The sequence below is a fragment of the Lepus europaeus genome, chromosome 7, assembly GCF_033115175.1.
Source record: "Lepus europaeus isolate LE1 chromosome 7, mLepTim1.pri, whole genome shotgun sequence".
NCBI lineage: Eukaryota > Metazoa > Chordata > Mammalia > Lagomorpha > Leporidae > Lepus > Lepus europaeus.
Window position 1 is genome coordinate 66,612,412 of NC_084833.1, and position 20,897 is coordinate 66,633,308.

Genomic DNA, 20,897 nt, shown 5'->3' on the forward strand with positions numbered 1-20,897 from the left:
TCATTCCTGTAACCAGTGAGCCACAATCTCAGCTCTTGGATTTGGCTGGCCAGCTGTTGTATTCTAAGAGTGCGTTTTCCCACTCAGTCTTGGTCTCTGTTTCCATAATACCCAGTTACTACAGCAGTTAGCAAGCAAAGGCAGCTGATCAGGCAACATAAACTCCAGGCCTGTGGGGATCTTGTTTATTGACAGAAACTCATGTGACAGGGGCAGTAGCCAGTGTGTGGAAACTCCAATACCACCACCTTTTGGGTAGACTGTAAGATCTACTGGGCCCAGATGTCAAAGTCCCAGAGAAGGATTCCAGGCTTTGAGCTGTGAGGATTGTAATTTGCACACCCAGGAAGCACCAGCCTTTCTCTAATATGATGGTGCTGGGATACAATAATAGTGCCACAGGAAAGAACACTGGCCTCTAGCTCCTATCACCTTAGATTAAGAAGTATTTTCTCTAGCATGACTACAGCTGGGGAATCCAGCCTCATGGTTGTAGCTCTACAGGGTATTTCATGTTCATGGTAAAAATGGAATTAAAACTTTCTGCAAAAAAATATCAAAATCCATGCATTTTTCCCCTAAAGATTTAGTTATTTATTTGAAAGGCAGAGTTACAGGGTGAGGGGGTAGACTTTTTATCTGCTGGTTTATTCCCCAAATGTTTGTTAATGGCAAGGCTGGGCCATCTGGACACCGAGAGCCAGGAACTCCATACAGGTCTCCCATGTGGTGGCAGGGACACAAGAACATGAGCCATCTTCTGCTGATTTCCCAGGCTCATTAGCAGGAAGCAATACCAGAAGTGGGGCATAAAGACTGGCACTGTGGTGTAGCGGGTGAAGCCGCTGCCTGCAGTGCTGGAATCCCATATGGGTGCCAGTTTTGAATCCCGGCTGCTCCACTTCTGATCCAGCTCTCTGCTATGGCCTGGGAAACCAGAAGGTAGCCCAAGTCCTTGGGCCCTTGCACCAGCATGGGAGACCCAGAAGAAACTCCTGGCTCCTGGCTTCAGATCGGTGCAGCTCCAGCCTTTGCAGCCATCTGGGGAGTAAACCAGCAGATGGAAGATGTTTCTCTCTCTCTGCCTCAGCCTCTCTGTAACTCTACCTTTCACATGAATAAGTAAATCTTAAAAAAAAAAAAAAGAAGTGAGGCATCTGGGACTTGAATTGGCAGTCATATATGATGCTGGTATTGCAAGTGGCAGCTTAATCCACTGTGCCACAACTGCCCCTTTTATAATTTTATTAAAAATGACATTTTCCATGAACTCTCTGAAGATCCCTCATACGATGTGATAAAAATAAGTACCTGATTAGTCTACTGAACATTCTATCAGGCTGACTGCCTTAAGCACTGACTTTAGCCAACTGAGAAAAGGCTGTGCAGAAACCAACTGCTTTGGGAGGGGGGCAGTCCTCGGGAGGTTAGTCTTGGACAAAGAACCTTTACTCTCCAGTGTTTTAAAGCAGCAATAATAAGTGAAACAGAGCTACACACAACTAACATAGAACCACAAACATCTATCTTGAAAATATAATCTTGGGGTGGAACCAATGTTTATTTAAAGCTTAAAAAAAAAAAAAAAGAACTAAACTGTCTTAGAATACATATGAATATGGTGAAAGACAAGTAAGAGAGTGATTTCACCAAAAGTCAGGATATTGGTTCCCTGTTGTGGAGACTGTAATAAGAAAGGGAATGGCAAGACAGAGCAGGTCCTGGATACTAGCAGTGTTCCTTTTTTTTTTTTTTTTTTTTTTTTTGAGTGCTGGATACATGTGAGTCTATAAATTATTCTTTAAACAGTACAAATAGTTTGGGCCCATTTCTATAATTTAATTTTTTAAAAAATGTTAAGAACAACAAATAAACATCAAAGTATATGGTGGTGAAGGGTCCCTCCTTTTGACAACTTACTTTCAAATGGTTCAGGAAGAACCTTTTTTTTAAATAATTTCATATAAAAAATAGAAAAAATCAGAAGGAAATAAAGGAGGGGAGAAAGAAAGGCAGACTCCAAGAATATTTTCATCTCCTTTTATTGAAGGAAACAGAAACTTGTGCTGCAGAGGCAATGACACCTCCGAGCATGACAAGGTAGTCAGTGGGCTGACGTGACAAGCCACAGTGCTGGCCAGGTGTCCTACTATAGAGAGAGGACCAAATCCACAAAGAAAGCAGGAGGTAGCAAACATCCTCAACACCAGTGTAAGCATTTCCATTTGCAGAGAGCTTGGCCATGCATCTTAAAATCAGGGGCCACCAAATCCATCCAAAACTACCATGTAGTCTCAGATTTGGAGACCTGTTCCTCTGACCCAAAGATTTAGGCCATCAGAAGATCTGAGTTAATCTTTCAGCTCCTTATCCCAGATGGAAAAAGAAGCTGTGTTCTTAAAACATCACGGAAGTATAGCCGGCCAGGTACTAATGCCCAGCCTTGCTCTAAAAGTACCTACTTTTTTTTTTCCCTGACTTCTCCCAATGCTCTCACTCACCATGTGCCCTACGAAACCTCTGAGTTATAAACAAGGACAGAATGGGGGCAGCAGCCTAGGGGATGCAGGGAAACAAAAGCTGCTACATAGCCAAGACCATTTCACAAGAAATAGCATGGGGAACATTACTGGGTCAAGGTCCTCCCAAACAGCAGCTAGAAGCACACAAATAAAAATGTGGTAGTTCTTCCACAGCAGAATCAGCTGTGCTAAAGTCATGGTCCAGGAAGCTGAGCCACTTCGTGTCCCTGGCAGATTATCAAACCCCATGGCATTCCCAACTGTTCCAGTTTTCAAGTACATTGAGGTGACTGGGCAGTCTAGTCACATAAAGGCAAGCACTAAAGAAATCTCAACTAATAATAAATTGGTAATGTTATCAAAACATAACTATATATTCAAAAACTGGTTGCGGGGTGGGGGAGTGGGGATAGTGGTAGAGATTTTATAATGTAGAAATAGTGATCCAAAGGTTTATTCAGATAAACCCTTGATCATAAACCACCCTCATATCTACACATAGGAGGGAATTCCTTATTTAGAAACGGCCATCATCTGATCAGGCATCCAGTCGCAGTTCTCTTCAATGCTGGACACATGATTTCCCAGGATTAAAGTCTTGAGAGCGCTAGACCAGGAAAATGGGAGAAGCAAGGCCAGGAGAGGAGGGCATCAGGGGCTGGAATTTCTGAAATGAGCATTTACTTCACAGAAGGCTTGGCACAATGAGGCTGGGGTGAGCATGGTTTTAGTGATTGTTCTTGGTTGCCTCCTTTGCTGCAGCGATCAGTGGAGTGAGGCTGGAGAGGGGCTTGGCAATCTTCAGGAATTGATGCTAGAGTGGAGAAAAGGAACAAAAGACACATGACTATTTAGCATTCTTCTTTAGAACCATTATAAAACACAGGGCATACATGTGTGTGTAAGACACTACCTGGAGAACTGCAGGTCATCCCCAAATTGAAGGAAATCAAAGATAAACCACTTTGGAAAACTCTTTGGCAGTCTATCTACAGATAAACATACTTACTCTATATCCAATTCCAGTCCTAGGTACATTCAAGTCAATAGCTGGAATGTTGCCCAAGATCCAAGTGAACAGAAGAAGAAATAGTGTTACGATCATTTAACACATTTAACAGGGTTGGCATTTGGCCTAGAGGTTAAGACATGGCTCAGTACATCCACATTCCTTATCAGAGGGCCTGGGTTCGAGTTCCAATTTCACTCCTGATTCCAGCATCCTGCCAATGTATACCCTAGGAAGCAGCAGGTAATGTCTCAAGTAGGAAGGTCTCTGCCACTCACATTGAAGACTTGGACTGAGTTCTCAACTCCTGGCTTTGGCCCACTGCACAGGACCATTATGGACATCTGTGGAGGGATCCAGGGATGGGATTTCTCTGTCTGTCAATCTCTCTCACCAATCTCCCCCCTCCTCTCTATGCCTCTCAAATAAGTAAAAAATAAAAATGTTTTTAAAAGTTACACAGCAATAAAAACGAATAGATAATTTATATGCTGAGTACAGGGCAAATCCCATAGATTAGTTGATTGCTATAAGCAAGACATGAGAAAGACAATAATTCATATTGCATGACTCCATTTCTAATTAAGAAAGACTAATTATGGTGATAATCAGAATAATAATGGGGAAGGTAATGACCAAGTGGTACACTGTAATATTGTATCTCAGGAGCACTGGTCTAGGAATTTGTTGTTCTAAATAATCTAACAAGGATTTCAATAGTGGTCTTTTGGTCGGCACCGAGGCTCACTAGGCTAATCCTCCGCCTGCAGCACCAGCACTCCAGGTTCTAGTCCCGGTTGGGGCACCGGTTCTGTCCCGGTTGCCCCTCTTCCAGGCCAGCTCTCTGCTGTGGCCCAGTAAGGAAGTAGAGAATGGCCCAAGTGCTTGGGCCCTGCACCCGCATGGGAGACCAAGAGGAAGCACCTGGCTCCTGGCTTCAGATCGGCACAGTGTGCCGGCCGTGGCGGCCATTTGGGGGGTGAAGCAATGGAAGGAAGACCTTTCTCTCTGTCTCTCTCACTGTCTAACTCTGCCTGTCAAAAAATAAGTAAATAAATAAAAAAAATATATATATATATATGTATATATGTGTGTGTGTGTGTGTATATATATATAATGTGGTCTTTTCCCAGATCACTTTCCCTGGGTTGAACTTTGGGACATACTCAACTTTCACAGTATATTTAGGAGAAAACACCATATGAACACTGCATCTACATTTTCAGTAAAACTGTAAAGGAAAATTAATTCTTTGTGTACCTTTTTTTTTTTTTTTTTAGATTTAGTGGTAAAAAAGCTTTGTCTCTTGAGGATGTGGGGTATTTCATTCATTTGATAAGAAACAGGAGGGGGCTTCAAAAAGTTTATGAAAATTTGCAGTATTTTTAAATTTCATTTTTCCATGACCTTTTTTTTGTTTTAATTTTTATTTGAAAGAAATACAGAGACAGCTCCCATTTGTGGTTTTACTCCCCCAAATGCTCCCAAAGCTCCCAGGCGAGGACAAAGCTGGGAGCTAGACACTCAATTCAGGTGTCCCATAAGTGAGTGGCAGTAACCCAGTCATGTCAGCCATCACCGTTGCCTCCTAAGGTCTGCATTATCAGGAAGCTAGAGTCAGGACCTAGGGCTGGGACTTAACTCAGGCACTCTGATGTTTTAAATATGGCATCTTAACCAGTGTCTTAAACACAATACCAAGTGCTCACCCTACCACAAACTTTCTGAAGACCCCTTCCTTCCAATACAGGAACTGACATACTTTTTTTTTCCCCTCTGTCCTGGCTATAGGACAGAAACTTGATAGTTAAGCAGTTAGTTAGGTCAGATGGTAGGCACATCTGATTCTCTTCCCATACTTGTAGTTTCCTTTATTAGTCATACTATATATGAGAGTATTTAAAAAAAATTCATGGAAAATAGAACTAAAAGATAAGTTTATTCTGATACAAAAAGTTTTTGAAATTCTTGCATACAAAGGATCTCAAAAAGTCCATAAAAAATTGTATTATGAAAAAAGTATACATGGATTTCAAAGTCTTTTCTAGTAAAATAAATTTTATCTTAATTCTATTGTCCATAAACTTTTTTTTAAAAGATTTTTTTTTCTTTTGACAGGCAGAGTGGATAGTGAGAGAGAGAGACAGAGAGAAAGGTCTTCCTTTTTGCCGTTGGTTCACCCTCCAATGGCCGCTGAGGCTGGCGCACTGCGCTGATCCAAAGCCAGGAGCCAGGTGCTTCTCCTGGTCTCCCATGAGGGTGCAGGGCCCAGGGACTTGGGCCATCCTCCATTGCCTTCCCGGGCCATAGCAGAGAGCTGGCCTGGAACAGGGGCAACCGGGATAGAATCCGGCGCCCCGACCGGGACTAGAACCCGGTGTGCCAGCGCCGCAAGGAGGAGGATTAGCCTGTTAAGCCACGGCGCCGGCCTTTTAAAAGATTTATTTAGTTATCTGGAAATCAGAGTTACACAGAGAGAGGAGAGGCAGAGAGAGAGGTCTTCCATCTGCTGGTTTACTCCCCAGATGGCGCAACAGCTGGAGCTGTGCTGATCTGAAGCCGGGTGCCAGGAGCTTCCTCCAGGTCTCCCATGCGGGTGCAGGGGGCCCAAGGACTTGGACCATCTTCTACTGCTTTCTCAGGCCATAGCAGAGAGCTGGATCAGAAGTGGAGCAGCTGGGACTTGAACCAGTGCACACATGGGATGCCGGCACTACATGCGGCAGCTTTATCTGCTACACCATAGTGCCGGCCCCTGTTCACAAACTTTTTTTTTTTTTTTTTTTTTTTTGACAGGCAGAGTGGACAGTGAGAGAGAGAGACAGAGAGAAAGGTATTCCTTTTGCCGTTGGTTCACCCTCCAATGGCCGCTGCAGCCAGCGTATCTCACTGATCTGAAGCCAGGAGCCAGGTGCTTCTCCTGGTCTCCCATGCGGGTGCAGGGCCCAAGGACCTGGGCCATCCTCCACTGCACTCCTGGGCCACAGCAGAGAGCTGGCCTGGAAGAGGGGCAACCGGGATAGAATCTGGCACCCCAACCGGGACTAGAACCCGGTGTGCCGGCACCACAAGGCGGAGGATTAGCCTGTTAAGCTACGGCGCTGGCCCACAAACTTTTGAAGTACCCTCATATATGTATAGACACATACACACAAACATTTGCTGAAAGTTGATTTGACTTCTTTTATGACAGAGTATAGAGAGGTATTAAGAACAGGAAGTTATTATTACTATCAAAGATCTCCATTAAATTATGAAAATATGAGTTCCAATTTATCATCCTGTATTTTTCTGTCCATAAATGTGTTCTCACAGGAGAAAAATATGTGAAACCTTCATGATTTAAGATTTTAAGTGTGGACTGGTGTACCATAGAGCGTTAAACAGCCATTTGCAATTTTGGCGTCCCATATCAGAGTGCTGGTTTTAGCTCCAAATGTTCTGCTTCCAATTAAACTTCCTACTAATGGGTCTGGGAAGACCACAGAGAATGGTCTTCTCTGTGTGAGAACAGGATTGGATTCCTGGTTCCTGGGTTCAGTATGGTCCAGTTGTGGTGCTGTTGTGCCAATTTTGGGAGTCAACCAATGGATAGAAGATCTGTCTCTCTCTCCCTAGCTGTTGAACTGCCTTTCAAATAAATCTTAAGAAAAAGATTTTAAGAGTTATGGTTCTGAATCTTTACAATACACACTAGAATCAGGCCGGCACCGCGGCTCACTAGACTAATCCTCCACCTGCGGCGCCAGCACCCCGGGTTCTAGTCCCAGTTGGGGTGCCGGTTCTGTCCCGGTTGCTCCTCTTCCAGTCCAGCTCTCTGCTGTGGCCCGGGAGTGCAGTGGAGGATGGCCCAAGTGCTTGGGCCCTACACCCGCATGGGAGACCAGGAGGAAGCACCTGGCTCCTGGCTTCAGATCGGCGCAGCGCGCCAGCTATAGCAGCCATTTGGGGGGTGAACCAATGGAAAAGGAAGACCTTTCTCTCTGTCTCTCTCTCTTAACTCAGCCTGTCAAAAAAAAGCAGTGTTAAAAAAAATATACACTAGAATCAATGTTCTCAGACCACATGTTTCTTTAACTCCCCTGAGTTGAAAGAATAGCTCCCAACTAGGAGGTCTCAGTTTCCTTCTCTGAATAAAGAAAACTACAAGCCCTAACAGCCTTCCAGTTCTGACAGTCTCTGAGTTTGTATTAGTGGCCAAGAGCATACATACTTGAGGGCTAGACATAGGTTGAAATCCTGTATCCACTACATTTCAGCAATATAATCAAGGGAAGTTAGGAAATACTTGAAACTTCTGTTTCTACACCTAAAAAAATGGGAATAATAGAACATATAACTCACAGGACTGCTGTGCAGAATAGATTAAAAATTATATATGGTGGGGCTGGCATTGTGACATAGCCAGTAAAGCCACCACATACAATGCTGGCATCCCATACAGTGTCAGGCAGAGTCCTAGCTGCTCCACTGCTGATCCAGCTCTCTGCTAATGGCCTGTGAGAGCAGTGGAGGATGGCCCAAGTGCTTGGGTCTCCACACCCCACAGGGAGACCTAGAAGAAACTCCTGGCTCCTGGTGTCAACCTGGCTCAGCCGTGGCCATTTGAAGAGTGAAACAATGGGAGGAAGACCTCTCTTTGTGTCTCCCCCTCTCTCTCTCTGTAACTACCTTTCAGATAAATAAAATGAATCTTTAATAACATTATATATGAAATGCTTAGTGCCTAAAATGTGGTAAAGATCCAATATAATGTATCTGTTAGTAGTTACATTAGCCTGTCAGGAAGAAAACTGTAGAGTACACTGACCTCTCAATAAAAGTAATTTGATCAAAATTTAACATTTGGGCCAGATAGACATAGGTTTGGTTCAACTCTACCATCTATCTATCTGTAGAGTGGAGTGTATTTGCACAAACATCACTACAATGTAAAACTGGAGAAATATGAATAGATCAATGTACTCAATCCATGCCTGTATCTTTGTGACACTGTGCCACTGTTTTGAAGATGACACTGTGGGAGGAACCGAGTAATATATGGAAGCTTTCTGTATTGTTTCTTACAATTGTATGGAGATATAAAATTATCTCAATTAAACTAAACTTTCAATGAAAATGTCTAAAAAAGAGAATTTGATACTGAATTACACCTATCTTCACAGCTATAACAACACACTATTGGCACATTTCTCAAAGCCTAGGGTTTTCAGAACACAACTACTTTTAAAGACTAATTCTTTATTGTACTATCTGTAATAAGTTTTTTTTTTTTTTAATCCCAAAGGATCCTAGAAACTAATGGGTTACACTTAGCAGAATCCATTTCTGTTATCTAATAGGCCAGTGCTCTATAATCAGTAACTTCAATTACAAAGAGATGCTAACTATGTTCCAGAGAATGAAAGGCTACTGTAGGTAAATTCTTTAAGCAGCTCCATTCTACTCAATAAATATTCCCTGAGTACCTATTCTGAGTCTTGTCCCAGGTACAAGAAGAAACAGAGTTTGAATAAAAAAGAATTTATAATCCACTGGGAAAGGCAGAGAAGTAGAGATATTCATAACTGGCTTTAACACAAGGCAGTACACTAAGTACTTCCCTGCCCTGCCCAGTCACTCCTGGGCTTCATAATACAAAAGGAACTGAGAGTATATGCCTGCAGATCAATCACTACCATAAAGTTGTATGTGATATGTGCAATAAAATCACCAGGGAGCAATGTAGTAAAACAATCCTAGTAATAAGAAATTGTACTGGGAACACAAAACTTAGATACAAATTAAATATTAAATGTGGTCCTCTAAAGACAGTTTCTGAAATCATACAAAATAATTATGCTGCAATTCAGGATTAGGCAGGTTGGTGTTTAAAAGGCTTGGTAAATTTTTGGTTTTGCTACAACCCTCCAAACAAGTAGAACATCTTTGCCATGATTTGAGAGGTTTCCAGTGAAAAAAACAGTAAAGACTTCAGAAACCACGGTCACTAACTGGGCTCTAAACCCAGTTTCCTTTGTTGAGAATTATTTCATTAGCACTTATTCTGTAAAATATAACTTGTGTAATATTTACATGTCAGAGCTGCTTCTCACCAATGCTCAAGCAAATCCTGTCAGACTAATTCTTGCAAAACAAAGGAAATGTTAAAGAAAGACACAGGCAAAGTTCAACAAGGAGCTCAGAAAGTAGATTTGAAGGAGCTATGAGGATGCGTAGAGTTTTAATGAGCTGAGCAAGAGGCTAATGGAAACATGAGCAAAGGCCCCAGAATGAAGGATAGGGAGCTAGGGTTACAGCAGGTGTGGTAAATGGTGGGACAGAAGCATAGTTCTTTATACACAAAAATGAAGCACAAAAGGCTGGATTAACTGACGCCTTGGATTTGGTGCTTCCCTGCAGAGACACTTACCTGTAGCAGCTCTTTTGCTGAACCTCTCTTCTCCACATCCATCTCGAGACAGCGGTTCAGAAAGTCCCGGAAAATAGCCGACAGCTTCTCTGGGTTCTGAAGCTCTGGGGTTCCATTGGTGGCGATGAGGTACAAGGCCTGGAATATAAATGGAAAATCATCTTGGGCTCAAGTTGGGATTCACTCTTGGTACCCACATGCAGACAATATGCTTAGGGTGACACTATTGATAACCCCAGTCTTATTCCCATCATACCCCATGATCATCATCTTCACATCTCTGGAAAGCCATTCTAAGTCTGAGACAAGGATGTAGAGTCAGGGAGTAAAGCTTAAATCAAAAGGTAAGAAACCACAAAAGTACACTGAAGCATTTTCTAATAATCAGAGATTTACAAGAGTGACATGAGCAGATAAAGATCTAGTAGGTCATTCTGAGAAGCTGGCTTTATTCTGCAGAGTTGGTTCATCATGAGAGGATTTTGAGCTGAGGAGTAACATGATCTGCTTTATGTTTTCATTAGATCATTTTAGCTGTTTCATGGAAAAGAGACTGTGAGAGACTGTTGTAACAGTTCAGTGAAGTGGTGACTTAGACTATATCGGTAGGAGTAGAAGTGAGCAGTAGCTGAACTCAGGAAATATCTGAAAATAATAGCTGACAAGATGAACAGGGTATCAAAGAAGCAAGAATCAACAATGATTGCAAGGTTTTGGTTCCAAATTGCTGGGGGGAAAAAAAACAGTCGCCATATACTGAGATGGTGAAGAATATGGAAGAATGTAATAACAAATTGATTTTAAAGGTGTTAATTTGAAGTTTTTATTAGACATTCAAGTGTAGATGCTGACCACAGCTGAGCATAGAAGTCTGGTGTTCAGGGTGAGAAGTCAGGACTATTTGAAGAAATGTATTAGTAGATAGATTATAACAGGCATTTAAAATCAGCAATGGATGAGATCACTCACTTAGAAAGTAAGTGCAGTTAAAGAAAAAAGAGATTTGAGTACTGAGATGGGAGTTATTCCATTGTTCACAGGTTGGAGGAGAGAGCAAAACTAGCAGCAGCCTTCCTAGGATGAGAAAACTGAGAGAAGTGTGTCTTGGAGGCCAAAGGAGGCTTATGGAAAGGTTCAAACAAGACTGAAAAACGAACACCGATTTACAATCAAGGGAGGATTTTTTTTAAAGATAATCTTTGTGTGCTAATGGGAATAATCTAACAGAAAGGTAGAAGATGGTTATGTACGAGGAGAAGTGACAGCTGCAAAACCGATGTCCTTAAGTAGATAATCGTGTTGGATCCAGTATGAAGTAAAGGGCATTCATTTGATAAAGCACAAATGGTTTATCCATCGTAATATGTGAAGGAAAGCAGAATAAAGCAACGTAGATGAAAGTAGACTGATAATTTTGCTTGTGGAAAAATGTGAATCTTATTCTGATTGCTTTTCCTTACTTATTCTAACCTCCCATCCAGTGCAGGTTTTCCCGATGCATCATAACTGGCAGGTGGTCATCTACTCTTACCTCACAGTCTATTTTCCATAAAAGCAGTCAAAATGACCCAATCAAAACACATCAGATCATGTTACTGCTCAGCTCAAAATCCTTCAATGATGTCTCAACTCTGCAGAACAGAAGTCAAGTTCTCACACTGCCCACTAGGTTTTTACCTGCTAATTCTCTGACTTTATCACTATCCATCCTTCTCACTCATTTCAAGGACACTAGTCTCCTTAGGACTTTTCCTAGTCCTTTATATATTTGACACCTACAAAAGCTTTGCATGAGATTACTCTCGTGGTTCATTCTTCAGTTACTTCTTTCAGGTTTCTATTGAAATAACTTATAGGGGTCAGCGCTATGGCACAGCAGGTAAAACCGCTGCCTGCAGTGCCAGCATCCCATATGGAAACCAGTTCGGGTCCCGGCTGCTCCACTTCTGATCCAGCTCTCTGCTATGGCCTGGGAAAACAGTAGAAGATAGCCCAAGTCCTTGGACCCCTGCACCCACATGGGAGACCCAGAAGAAGCTCTAGCTCCTGGCTCCTGGCTTTGGATCAGCACAGCTCCAGCTGTTGTGGCCAACTGGGGAGTGAAGTAGCAGATGGAAGACCTCTCTCTCTCTCTTTCTCTCTGCCTCTCCTTCTCTCTGTGTAACTATGACTTTCAAATAAAATAAATAAATCTTTAAAAAAAAAACTTAAAAAAGAGAGCTTCCTTCTATCTCTCCTCCCCAGCTTTTCTCTATTCTCTCTTAACTCCCTTATTCCATTTTTGTTCATGGCACTTACCATCTGTAACCAGGAATTGTTTTATTATGTTATGTGTATGAAGAACAGCTTCATACACATAACAGAAACTCAAATAATTACTGAATAAAGGAATGAGTGACCTCTAATATTCTTTTCCTTTGAGCATTTATAATTTAAGTTAAACAGTGCCAAGTTTATTCAGAAGAGACATACCAGGTAGAAGCATAGAGAATAGCCTGAGCACCATCTCCTGGGACTAGAGACAATAATCAAAATAACTGAACTAGGACTGGTAACTCACTCTTAGAGGGTTTTCATTGAGGTATGGAGGCTCCCCTTCAATCATTTCAATCGCCATGATGCCCAGGGACCAGATGTCAACCTTGGGCCCATAGGCCTTCCGTGTCACAACCTCCGGTGCCATCCAGTATGGAGTTCCCACCATGGTGCTCCGTTTGCTCTGCTCTGGAGTTATTTGTGCACAGAATCCAAAGTCAGCTAGGAAAAAAAAATCAGAAAGCATATATTTAGGGTACTCTTTAAGTGTTGACTGTGTGTCTATCCCCAGGTGTCTAGCTTTGCCTGGCTCCCAGTTCTGCGATCTCTTGGCTTTACAAAATGCGAGTCAGTTGATTGCTACGTCTAACACTTAGTCGAGTCTCTGTTCAACCTTGAAGAGAAGAAGAATATAAGAAACATCCCTTCTAGCCTCCTATCTATCCTCAAACTAGAGGGACTAGGCAATAATGTCCAAGCTGCCCATTTTGGCCTTGACTGTGTGGCCCAATTCCGCTTTGATCTTGAAAATTCTTCTTACATTCTGGAATCTAGGGTCGTTTGCCTATACCCTAGGCATGAGTCTCTGACTTAAAGTCATTCACCTACAACTAAGCATGGTCCAACTTTGATCAGTTCTTCACCATTTGCCCAGGTGAGAGAGTGCTAACAATCCTTCCATAAACCGCTCATCCATTTGTGACATGCCTGTGTAGCTGGACTAGTAAAACAAATGTTCTGTATGCAGTTCCTTTCATATTACATTGAAATTAGACATTTATTTAAATTAGGAGGCCGTTGATACTCAGGACTATGTAGTCTTACTTCTTCATATTTCCAAAGGGTCCAGCATGTAACAGATGCTCAAGAAAAGTCTGCTAAATGAATAATTATACAAAGATATTTTTCTACTTATCCATTACATATCTCTTATACTAGGCTGAGAACTCCCTAAAGGGAGGTAAAATGCAAGATCAATGTCCATCACAGGACCTAGAATACAGTAGGCATGCACCTTTTTTTTGGGGGGGGGGGGGCTAACCATATAAATGAATGGAAAAATAATGAAAAGGCACTCTATGGTATAATTGAAGAATATAAAAAGACTGCATAGCCATAATAATAAAAACCCTTTGCTAAGTGTTATAGTTAGCATGATTATCATCCAACAGGAAACAGACCCCAAAGGGGATGAAATTTTATCACTTCTAAGAGTCCTACTTACTTAGCTTGACAGAGCCATCCATTCCCAGTAGAATATTGTCACTCTTGATGTCTCTGTGTATGACCTGGTTTGAATGCAGAAACTCCAGAGCCTGCAAACACTATTTAAGTGGTGTGGGTAGAGGGAGAAAGAAAGGACATGTAATACAGAAGACTTAAGAGAAAATCAACTAATTTAAGCTCCTCATTTTAAGATAAGAGTAGTAAGGCACCAACTAATAAAAGGACTTGGCCTACATCAGTGGCAACACCAGGTCTAGAACCAAGTCTGCCATCTGCTAGCCACGTACCCTTTTACACCACACTGCTTTTCACCTTTTACTAATTTCTTAACAAGGAGATTGTCTTTTTTTTTTTTTTTTTTTTTTTTAATTTTTGACAGGCAGAGTGGACAGTGAGAGAGAGACAGAGAGAAAGGTCTTCCTTTTTGCCGTTGGTTCACCCTCCAATGGCCGCCGCGGTAGGCGCGCTGCGGCTGGCACACCGCGCTGATCCGATGGCAGGAGCCAGGTGCTTCTCCTGGTCTCCCATGGGGTGCAGGGCCCAAGCACTTGGGCCATCCTCCACTGCACTCCCTGGTCACAGCAGAGAGCTGGCCTGGAAGAGGGGCAACCGGGACGGGATCGGTGCCCCGACCGGGACTAGAACCCGGTGTGCCGGCGCCACTAGGTGGAGGATTAGCCTAGTGAGCCGCGGCGCCGGCCAACAAGGAGATCTAATTTATTATGATACAATTTTTGCTTTATTTTTGTGGCACATTAGATTTTTAATAAATGACTACCCAAGAAAAATTACTAAAGAAGAAAGGAGGAAAATAACAAATAAGAGTCACATCTGGGAAAGTAGTCACAGGGAAGTGGCATCAGAAGCACTGAGTTGGTAGGATAATCTTCTTTTGGCAAGGAAATTATGCTATGTTGGATATGCTGAATTTGACACACCTATGAAACATATGGAGATGAATTTCCAGTAGGCAACTGAACTTATACATCTTAAGATAAACATTTATAAGTCATTTTTTGCTTAAGTTACAGCAGTGGCTGAAACTGGTAAAGGAGACAGGAAAAGAACCTTGGAAAACTTCTAGGCTTTGCAAGCAGAATGAGTAACAAAGAGACAGAATGCTATAATTAAAATGCCTGGATCTGCTACCTAACCAACCATATCATTCTGGAAAACCACTTCTGGTGTGTTGTTTTCCTATCTTTAAAAGAAGACGTAATGTTAACTTTTCTACTAAATCCAATAGTTTGAGTCCACCAACCTAAAACTAAACTCTTAAAGAGATTTCTGTTAATTAAAAAATATTAAAGATACAACCAAATAGGAAAATACTATTTAAATGACCCTAAATCAATACTATACTTTTTGAAAACATTTCAATGGCTAAATTAAAGAACAAACAAGGGGCCAGCGCTGTGGCTTAGCAGGTAAAGCTGCCGTCTGGAGTACCTGCATCCCATAAGGGAGACAGTTTGAGTACTGGCTGCTTTTCTTCCGATCCAGCTCTCTACTATAGCCTGGGAAAGCAGTGAAAGATGGCCCATATCTTTGGGCCCCTGCACCCACATACAGAGACCTAAAAGAAGCTCCTGGCTCCTGGCTTCAGATCAGCCCAGCTCCAGCTGTTGCAGCCATTTGCGGAGTGAACCAGCAGATGAAAGACCTCTCTCTCTCTGCAACTCTTTCAAATAAATAAATAAATAAATCTTAAAAAAAAAAAACACACACAAATGAATATTGAACTGTCCTTTCCCTGAAAATTTAAGATTTGTTCTTAGGATATCAAAAGGATGACCCTGAAAACCTGGAACTTTCATAAATTACTGGTGAGAATGTAAAATAGTAAGCCAATTTAGAAAACAAACAAAAAAAAATTTAAAATGTTAAGGACAGAGTTGCCCTATGACTAACAATTCCACTTGTAGGTATATACCCAAGAGAAATGAGAACATATATCTACACAAAAGCTGGTATATGAATGTTTGTAGTAGCATTTCCCATTAAAAGCCAAAATAAAGAAAGGAAATAACCCAAATATTTACAAATGAATCAACACAATGGAATATTATTTGTTAATAAAAGGAATGAAGTACTGATACATTCCACAACACAGATGAACCTTCAAAACATTATGCCAAGTGAAAGAAGCCAGTCACAACTGAACATGTATTATGTGATTCCATTTATATGAAATGTTCAGAACAGGCAAACTAGGGCTAAGAGAGTCAGGCACCAGGACATCAGCATACTGTTAATAGGTATAGAGTTTCCTTTACGGGTGATAAAAAGATCTAAAATTCATTATGAGGATGGGTTGTACAACTCTACAAATATACCAATAATCAGTTAATTATATACTTCAAATGAATGAACTATATGGTATGTGAACTGTATCTCAAAGTTATTTTAAAAAATGGAAGATGACATCTATTAGAACTTAGGAATAGTAATACTGCCTCTATTTATGCAACATTTAAAATTTCTCCAAGCACTTTTTGATCCATATTGCATCCCATGGGCACATACAGTGTGAATCTTCCAGTTTCCAGTTTACACATGAATAATTTGAGGCAAACTATCTTCTCAAGTACACATATGCATGTATTTTTTACCACTGACAGTGGAGATGAATAAAATCTTAGACATTACAATGGTTTATGGCCCTCCAAAGGACCATAGTATATAAACAGACACACAATCTATCTGTAGAATTAAAATCTCATGGGCTAGCGCTGTGGCACAATGGGTTAAAGCCCTAGCCTGCAGTGCTGGCATCCCATATGGGCACCAGTTTGAGTCTCAGCTGCTCCACTTCCAATCCAGCTCTCTGTTAATGTGCCTGGGAAAGCACCAGAGGATGGCTCAAGTTCTTAGGCCCCTGCATCCAAGAACTGCATCCGTGGGAGACCCAGAAGAAGCTACTGACTCCTGGCTTCTACTTCTCTTTATAACTATATCAAATAAATAAAATAAATCTGAAACAAATTAAAATCTCATAGAGAAAATTAGGAAAAAATACCTTTTGTTTAAAGATTTTATTTATTTTATTTGGGAGTTAGAGTTACAGACAAGTAAGAGAGATAGAGAGCGAGAGAGAGAAAGGTCTTCCTTCTGTTGGTTCACTCCCCAAATGGCCGCAGTGGCCAGAGCGGCACTGATCCAAAGCCAGGAGCCAGGCGCTTCTTCCTGGTCTCCCACGTGGGTGCAGGGGCCCAAGGACTTGGGCCATCTTCTACTGCTTTCCCAGGCCATAGCAGAGAGCTGGACTGGAAGAGGGGCAGCAGGGACTAGAACCGGCACCCATATGGGATGCTGGCGCTGCAGATGGAGGATTAACTTACTGCACCATGGCACTGGCCCCAGGAAAAAATATCTTAAAAGCCTCCTTATGAGCTAATAATAATAATAATAATAATAATAGATTGAAAATCACTGTATTAGTGGTTGAAAAAAAAAATGAGAACTCCTAAGAAACCTACCTTGGTATTAATTTCATTAACCTGCCAAGTTGCCTTCTACATCCCAAAGTTCTTAATGCAAAAGTGAACACACTTTATAGGGCTGTATTAGTTTCACATTATTTTATTTTTTCCAATACTGATTAAATATACAACTACATAAATCTACATGAATGCCTTTAGATCTTGCACTATCAAATCCCAATGACATTATTATACTCATCCCCATGAAAGTTTAAACATGAACAAATCTTCTAATCTTTCCTTAATTTCTTAATTTTTCTGTTACTAAGTCATCACAGAGGTCTGGTCTATCATCACTAAAACATGCAGTATCACTTCCTCGCGTTCCCTTCATCTTCTTGCCCTCATGGAAATGTAAAAACCTGGCTGTCTCCTAAGGACACTGCTTCTCAGGACGCCTTCTGAAAGACTTTATTTTTTCTCATATACCAGTGTATTACAGACTCTAGAAATTTAAAATAACGAGGATACACGAGAGTATCTTTTTTGGCTTGGTTTTCTTTATGTTTTGCCTAGAAACATTTTACCCCTAGATTTTTGCTGACTTGCTTTTAAACACCATTCAGACACTCAAAGCTACAGTGAAATCTTCTGAGACCACCCTGTTCAAAATACTACGTTCACTGTCACTACTCTTACTCTGTTTTTACCTCCTCCACAGCACATAAAGCAGGAAAAGAAGGCAAAAATATATATTCATATAAAATAGAAAGGAAAACGTTATAGCGTGTTTATAGCAGTTACCTTCAATGATGGAAATTATGGGTGATTTTTTAAAATATATACTTTCTGGAAACTTCTCATTTTCTACAATGAGCAGAATAAAGTTATATTTAAGGAAAAAGTAATGGTGAAAGAAACTGTAAAGTACAGACTTAATTCAGGAATGGAGGGATTGTCAGTACTTATTTCTCCCACTTCACAGAGCAAGGATGAGTTCCACTGGTGTGGAACTTCAGGAGACAGGGATATAAAGGCCACTTCCTGCGCAAGGTTGCTTGGCTCTTGGCCTTACCTCACGGCACACAGCTGCAATCTGGCCTTCATCCATACAGGTTTCTGTCACCACATCTGTCAAGGAGCCTCCAGCCAAGTATTCCATGACGACCCACAGCTCATCCCCCACAAGATAACTACAAAAGTACAAATAAAGAGCAACAAAGAAGAGTTAGAGTATAGAGTTTCAAAGCCGAAGTATGTTCACAGCATAAAACTGCATCTCAGTCGGCTCTGGAAGAGTAGAGGGTTCCTGGAAAAAACAAGTATACGTGCTCTGTGGAGCCCCAAAGGCCAGAACTAAGATGACTGGGTTAAAGATACAATAAACATATTTCACCACAGCACAAAGGAATCCTTTCTAAAATTAAAAGGACCAGCAGGATTCCCACACTCGAGAAGCAGCCAAACAGGGAGAATTCAAACATTTGACAAGGCTGGGGTCGGAGTCCATGTTCCCAACATAAGAGAGAGCCTTCTAAACTTCCGAGAGCTCTACTGGATCTGCAATCCATGAGGTCAAGTGTTGGTTTTTGTTAAAAACTACCCACAGAGTCTAGCACAGCAGATAGCGATACATCAATGAGTAAAAATAACAGATAACTGTGAATATTAAATAAAGTAATGGTTATAAAATTGCTTTAAAAGCTGTAAAGTGTTGTACACATAGTCATTATGCTGGCAATGACCTCCACTTCGAGGTTCATGATTTTAACCTCTTCTGGTAAGCCCAGGCTGTTGTTTAGTAATGTATCTCAGGAGAGATTATGCACTGATGTGAGGAGGTTGATCACTCAGCTCTGTCACGCAATAAATGAAAAGATCACTTGGCCTGTCTGGTCAGTGTTTTCTCACCTGTAGAATAACAAACAAAAACCAGACTATCCCAGAGCCCTCCTCTGCTAGCCTTGGATAAAGAAAGTAGATTGGTAGGGGCAACATTGTGGCATAGTGGGTAAAACTGCCACCCGTGATGTCAGCATCCCATATGGGCACCAGTTCTTCTCCTGGTTGCTCCACTTCCTACCCAGCTCCCTGTTAATGGTCTGGGAAAAGTAGTGAAAGATGGCCTAGGTGTTTGGGTCCCTGCCACCCATACGGGAGCCCGGAAAAAGTGCCTGCCTTCTAGCTTCAGCCTACCCCACTCCTGGCTGGTTACAGCCATCTGGGAAGTGAATCAGTGGGCAGAAGATCTTCTCTCTGTCTTTCCCTACTGCTTTCTGTGACTCTGACCTTTAAAATTAAAAAAATATATATTTAAAAAAAAGCAGCTAGGTTCGAAAAGACATTTTTTGGATTGGCTTGAGCTGTGTGGTATGTCATCTTCTCCCCGAGACTGGATCTACTGCTGTGCAGACAAGCAGACTGTTGAAAGATTTAACAAACAGCTTTAAGCAAAGGGTAAGATTAGAATTCTATTCTCTTGACTACTAATCAAGTGCTCTTTCCATAAAACCTAGAATTCTTTGTAATTAAAAGGCTTTTAACTTTTTAATATCAATGAAGAATAACCATTGCAGACTGCGTCTTTTTTCAACAATCTCTTTTGAAAGAGAAGACTATGGGGATTTAGACTGCTGTGGTCTGAATGTGTCCTCCACAATTTACAGGTCGAAAACCTAATCACTGATGTGATAATCTTAGGGGAGGTGGGGCCTTTGGGAGATGGTTAGATCATCAGACCAGAACCTTATAAAACAGGCCACAAGAGAGTTGCCTTGCTTGCCCCTTCTATCATGTGAGGACACAGCAAGAAGACACCATCTATGAAACAGAAAGTGTGCCAGCAGCAGATACAAATCTGTCGGGACCTTGATCTTGTGGACTACCCAGCTTCTAGAACTGTGAGAAATAAATGTGTGTTGTTTGTAAGCTACCCAGCCTCTAGAATTCTATTATAGTGGCCTAAATGTACAAAATCATGGACCAAAAGAGAGGCTGAGGGCAAACCCTGAGCCTTATTTACTTCTCATTATATAACATAAACCTCTAGAAATATCAGTTCAGGTATGACCAACAATCAAATCTTTAAATCTTTTTTTTTTTTTTTTTTTTTTTTTGACAGGCAGAGTGGACAGTGAGAGAGAGAGACAGAGAGAAAGGTCTTCCTTTTGCCGTTGGTTCACCCTCCAATGGCCGCCGCAGTAGTGCGCTGCGGCCGGCGCACCGCGCTGTTCCGATGGCAGGAGCCAGGTGCTTATCCTGGTCTCCCATGGGTGCAGAGCCCAAACACTTGGGCCATCCTCCACTGCACTCCCTGGCCACAGCAGAGAGCTGGCCTGGAAGAGGGGCAACCGGGACAGGATCGGTGCCCCGACCGGGACTAGAACCCGGTGTGCCGGTGCTGCAAGGTGGAGGATTAGCCTGTTGAGCCACGGCGCCGGCCTTTAAATCTTTTAACATTTAATTCCTTCAACAACATGGCTCTGCTTTTTACTGTTTAGATGCCTCCACTGATAGGGCACTCACTGTCCTATGACACAGGCCACACGCTTCACAGCTTTCATTTTACCTGTCCTGGACCAAAATCTACTACTCCATCACTTTCGGTTGATTTGCAAGCTTTGTTCTCTATGTACTAAGTTCTTAAACAAGTTGGGAAGCTGTTCAAAAACATTCAGAACTGAGCACCTAAAAGGAATGTGTAGAGGTAAAATTGACACTATGAGAAACAATGACTTGATCAGCCCTTGTCCTGACTGTCGAGGAACAGC

General features: G+C 41.7%; 1 protein-coding gene across 4 annotated transcripts in view; it reads right to left on the reverse strand.

Moving 5' to 3' along the window:
* Positions 1-2,026: 2,026 nt before the first annotated feature.
* Positions 2,027-20,897, reverse strand: part of PAK1 (p21 (RAC1) activated kinase 1) — a 198,063-nt gene continuing 179,192 nt past the window's right edge. For all 4 annotated transcript variants that reach the window (XM_062196757.1, XM_062196758.1, XM_062196756.1 and 1 more), the window contains exons 11-15: positions 18,203-18,320; positions 13,704-13,803; positions 12,504-12,700; positions 9,944-10,081; positions 2,027-3,336 (exon numbers count right to left, since the gene is read on the reverse strand). In XM_062196757.1, coding sequence (XP_062052741.1) covers positions 3,250-3,336; positions 9,944-10,081; positions 12,504-12,700; positions 13,704-13,803; positions 18,203-18,320 — 640 coding nt within the window. In that variant the 3' untranslated portion in view covers positions 2,027-3,249. The remainder of the gene's footprint in view (positions 3,337-9,943; positions 10,082-12,503; positions 12,701-13,703; positions 13,804-18,202; positions 18,321-20,897) is intronic.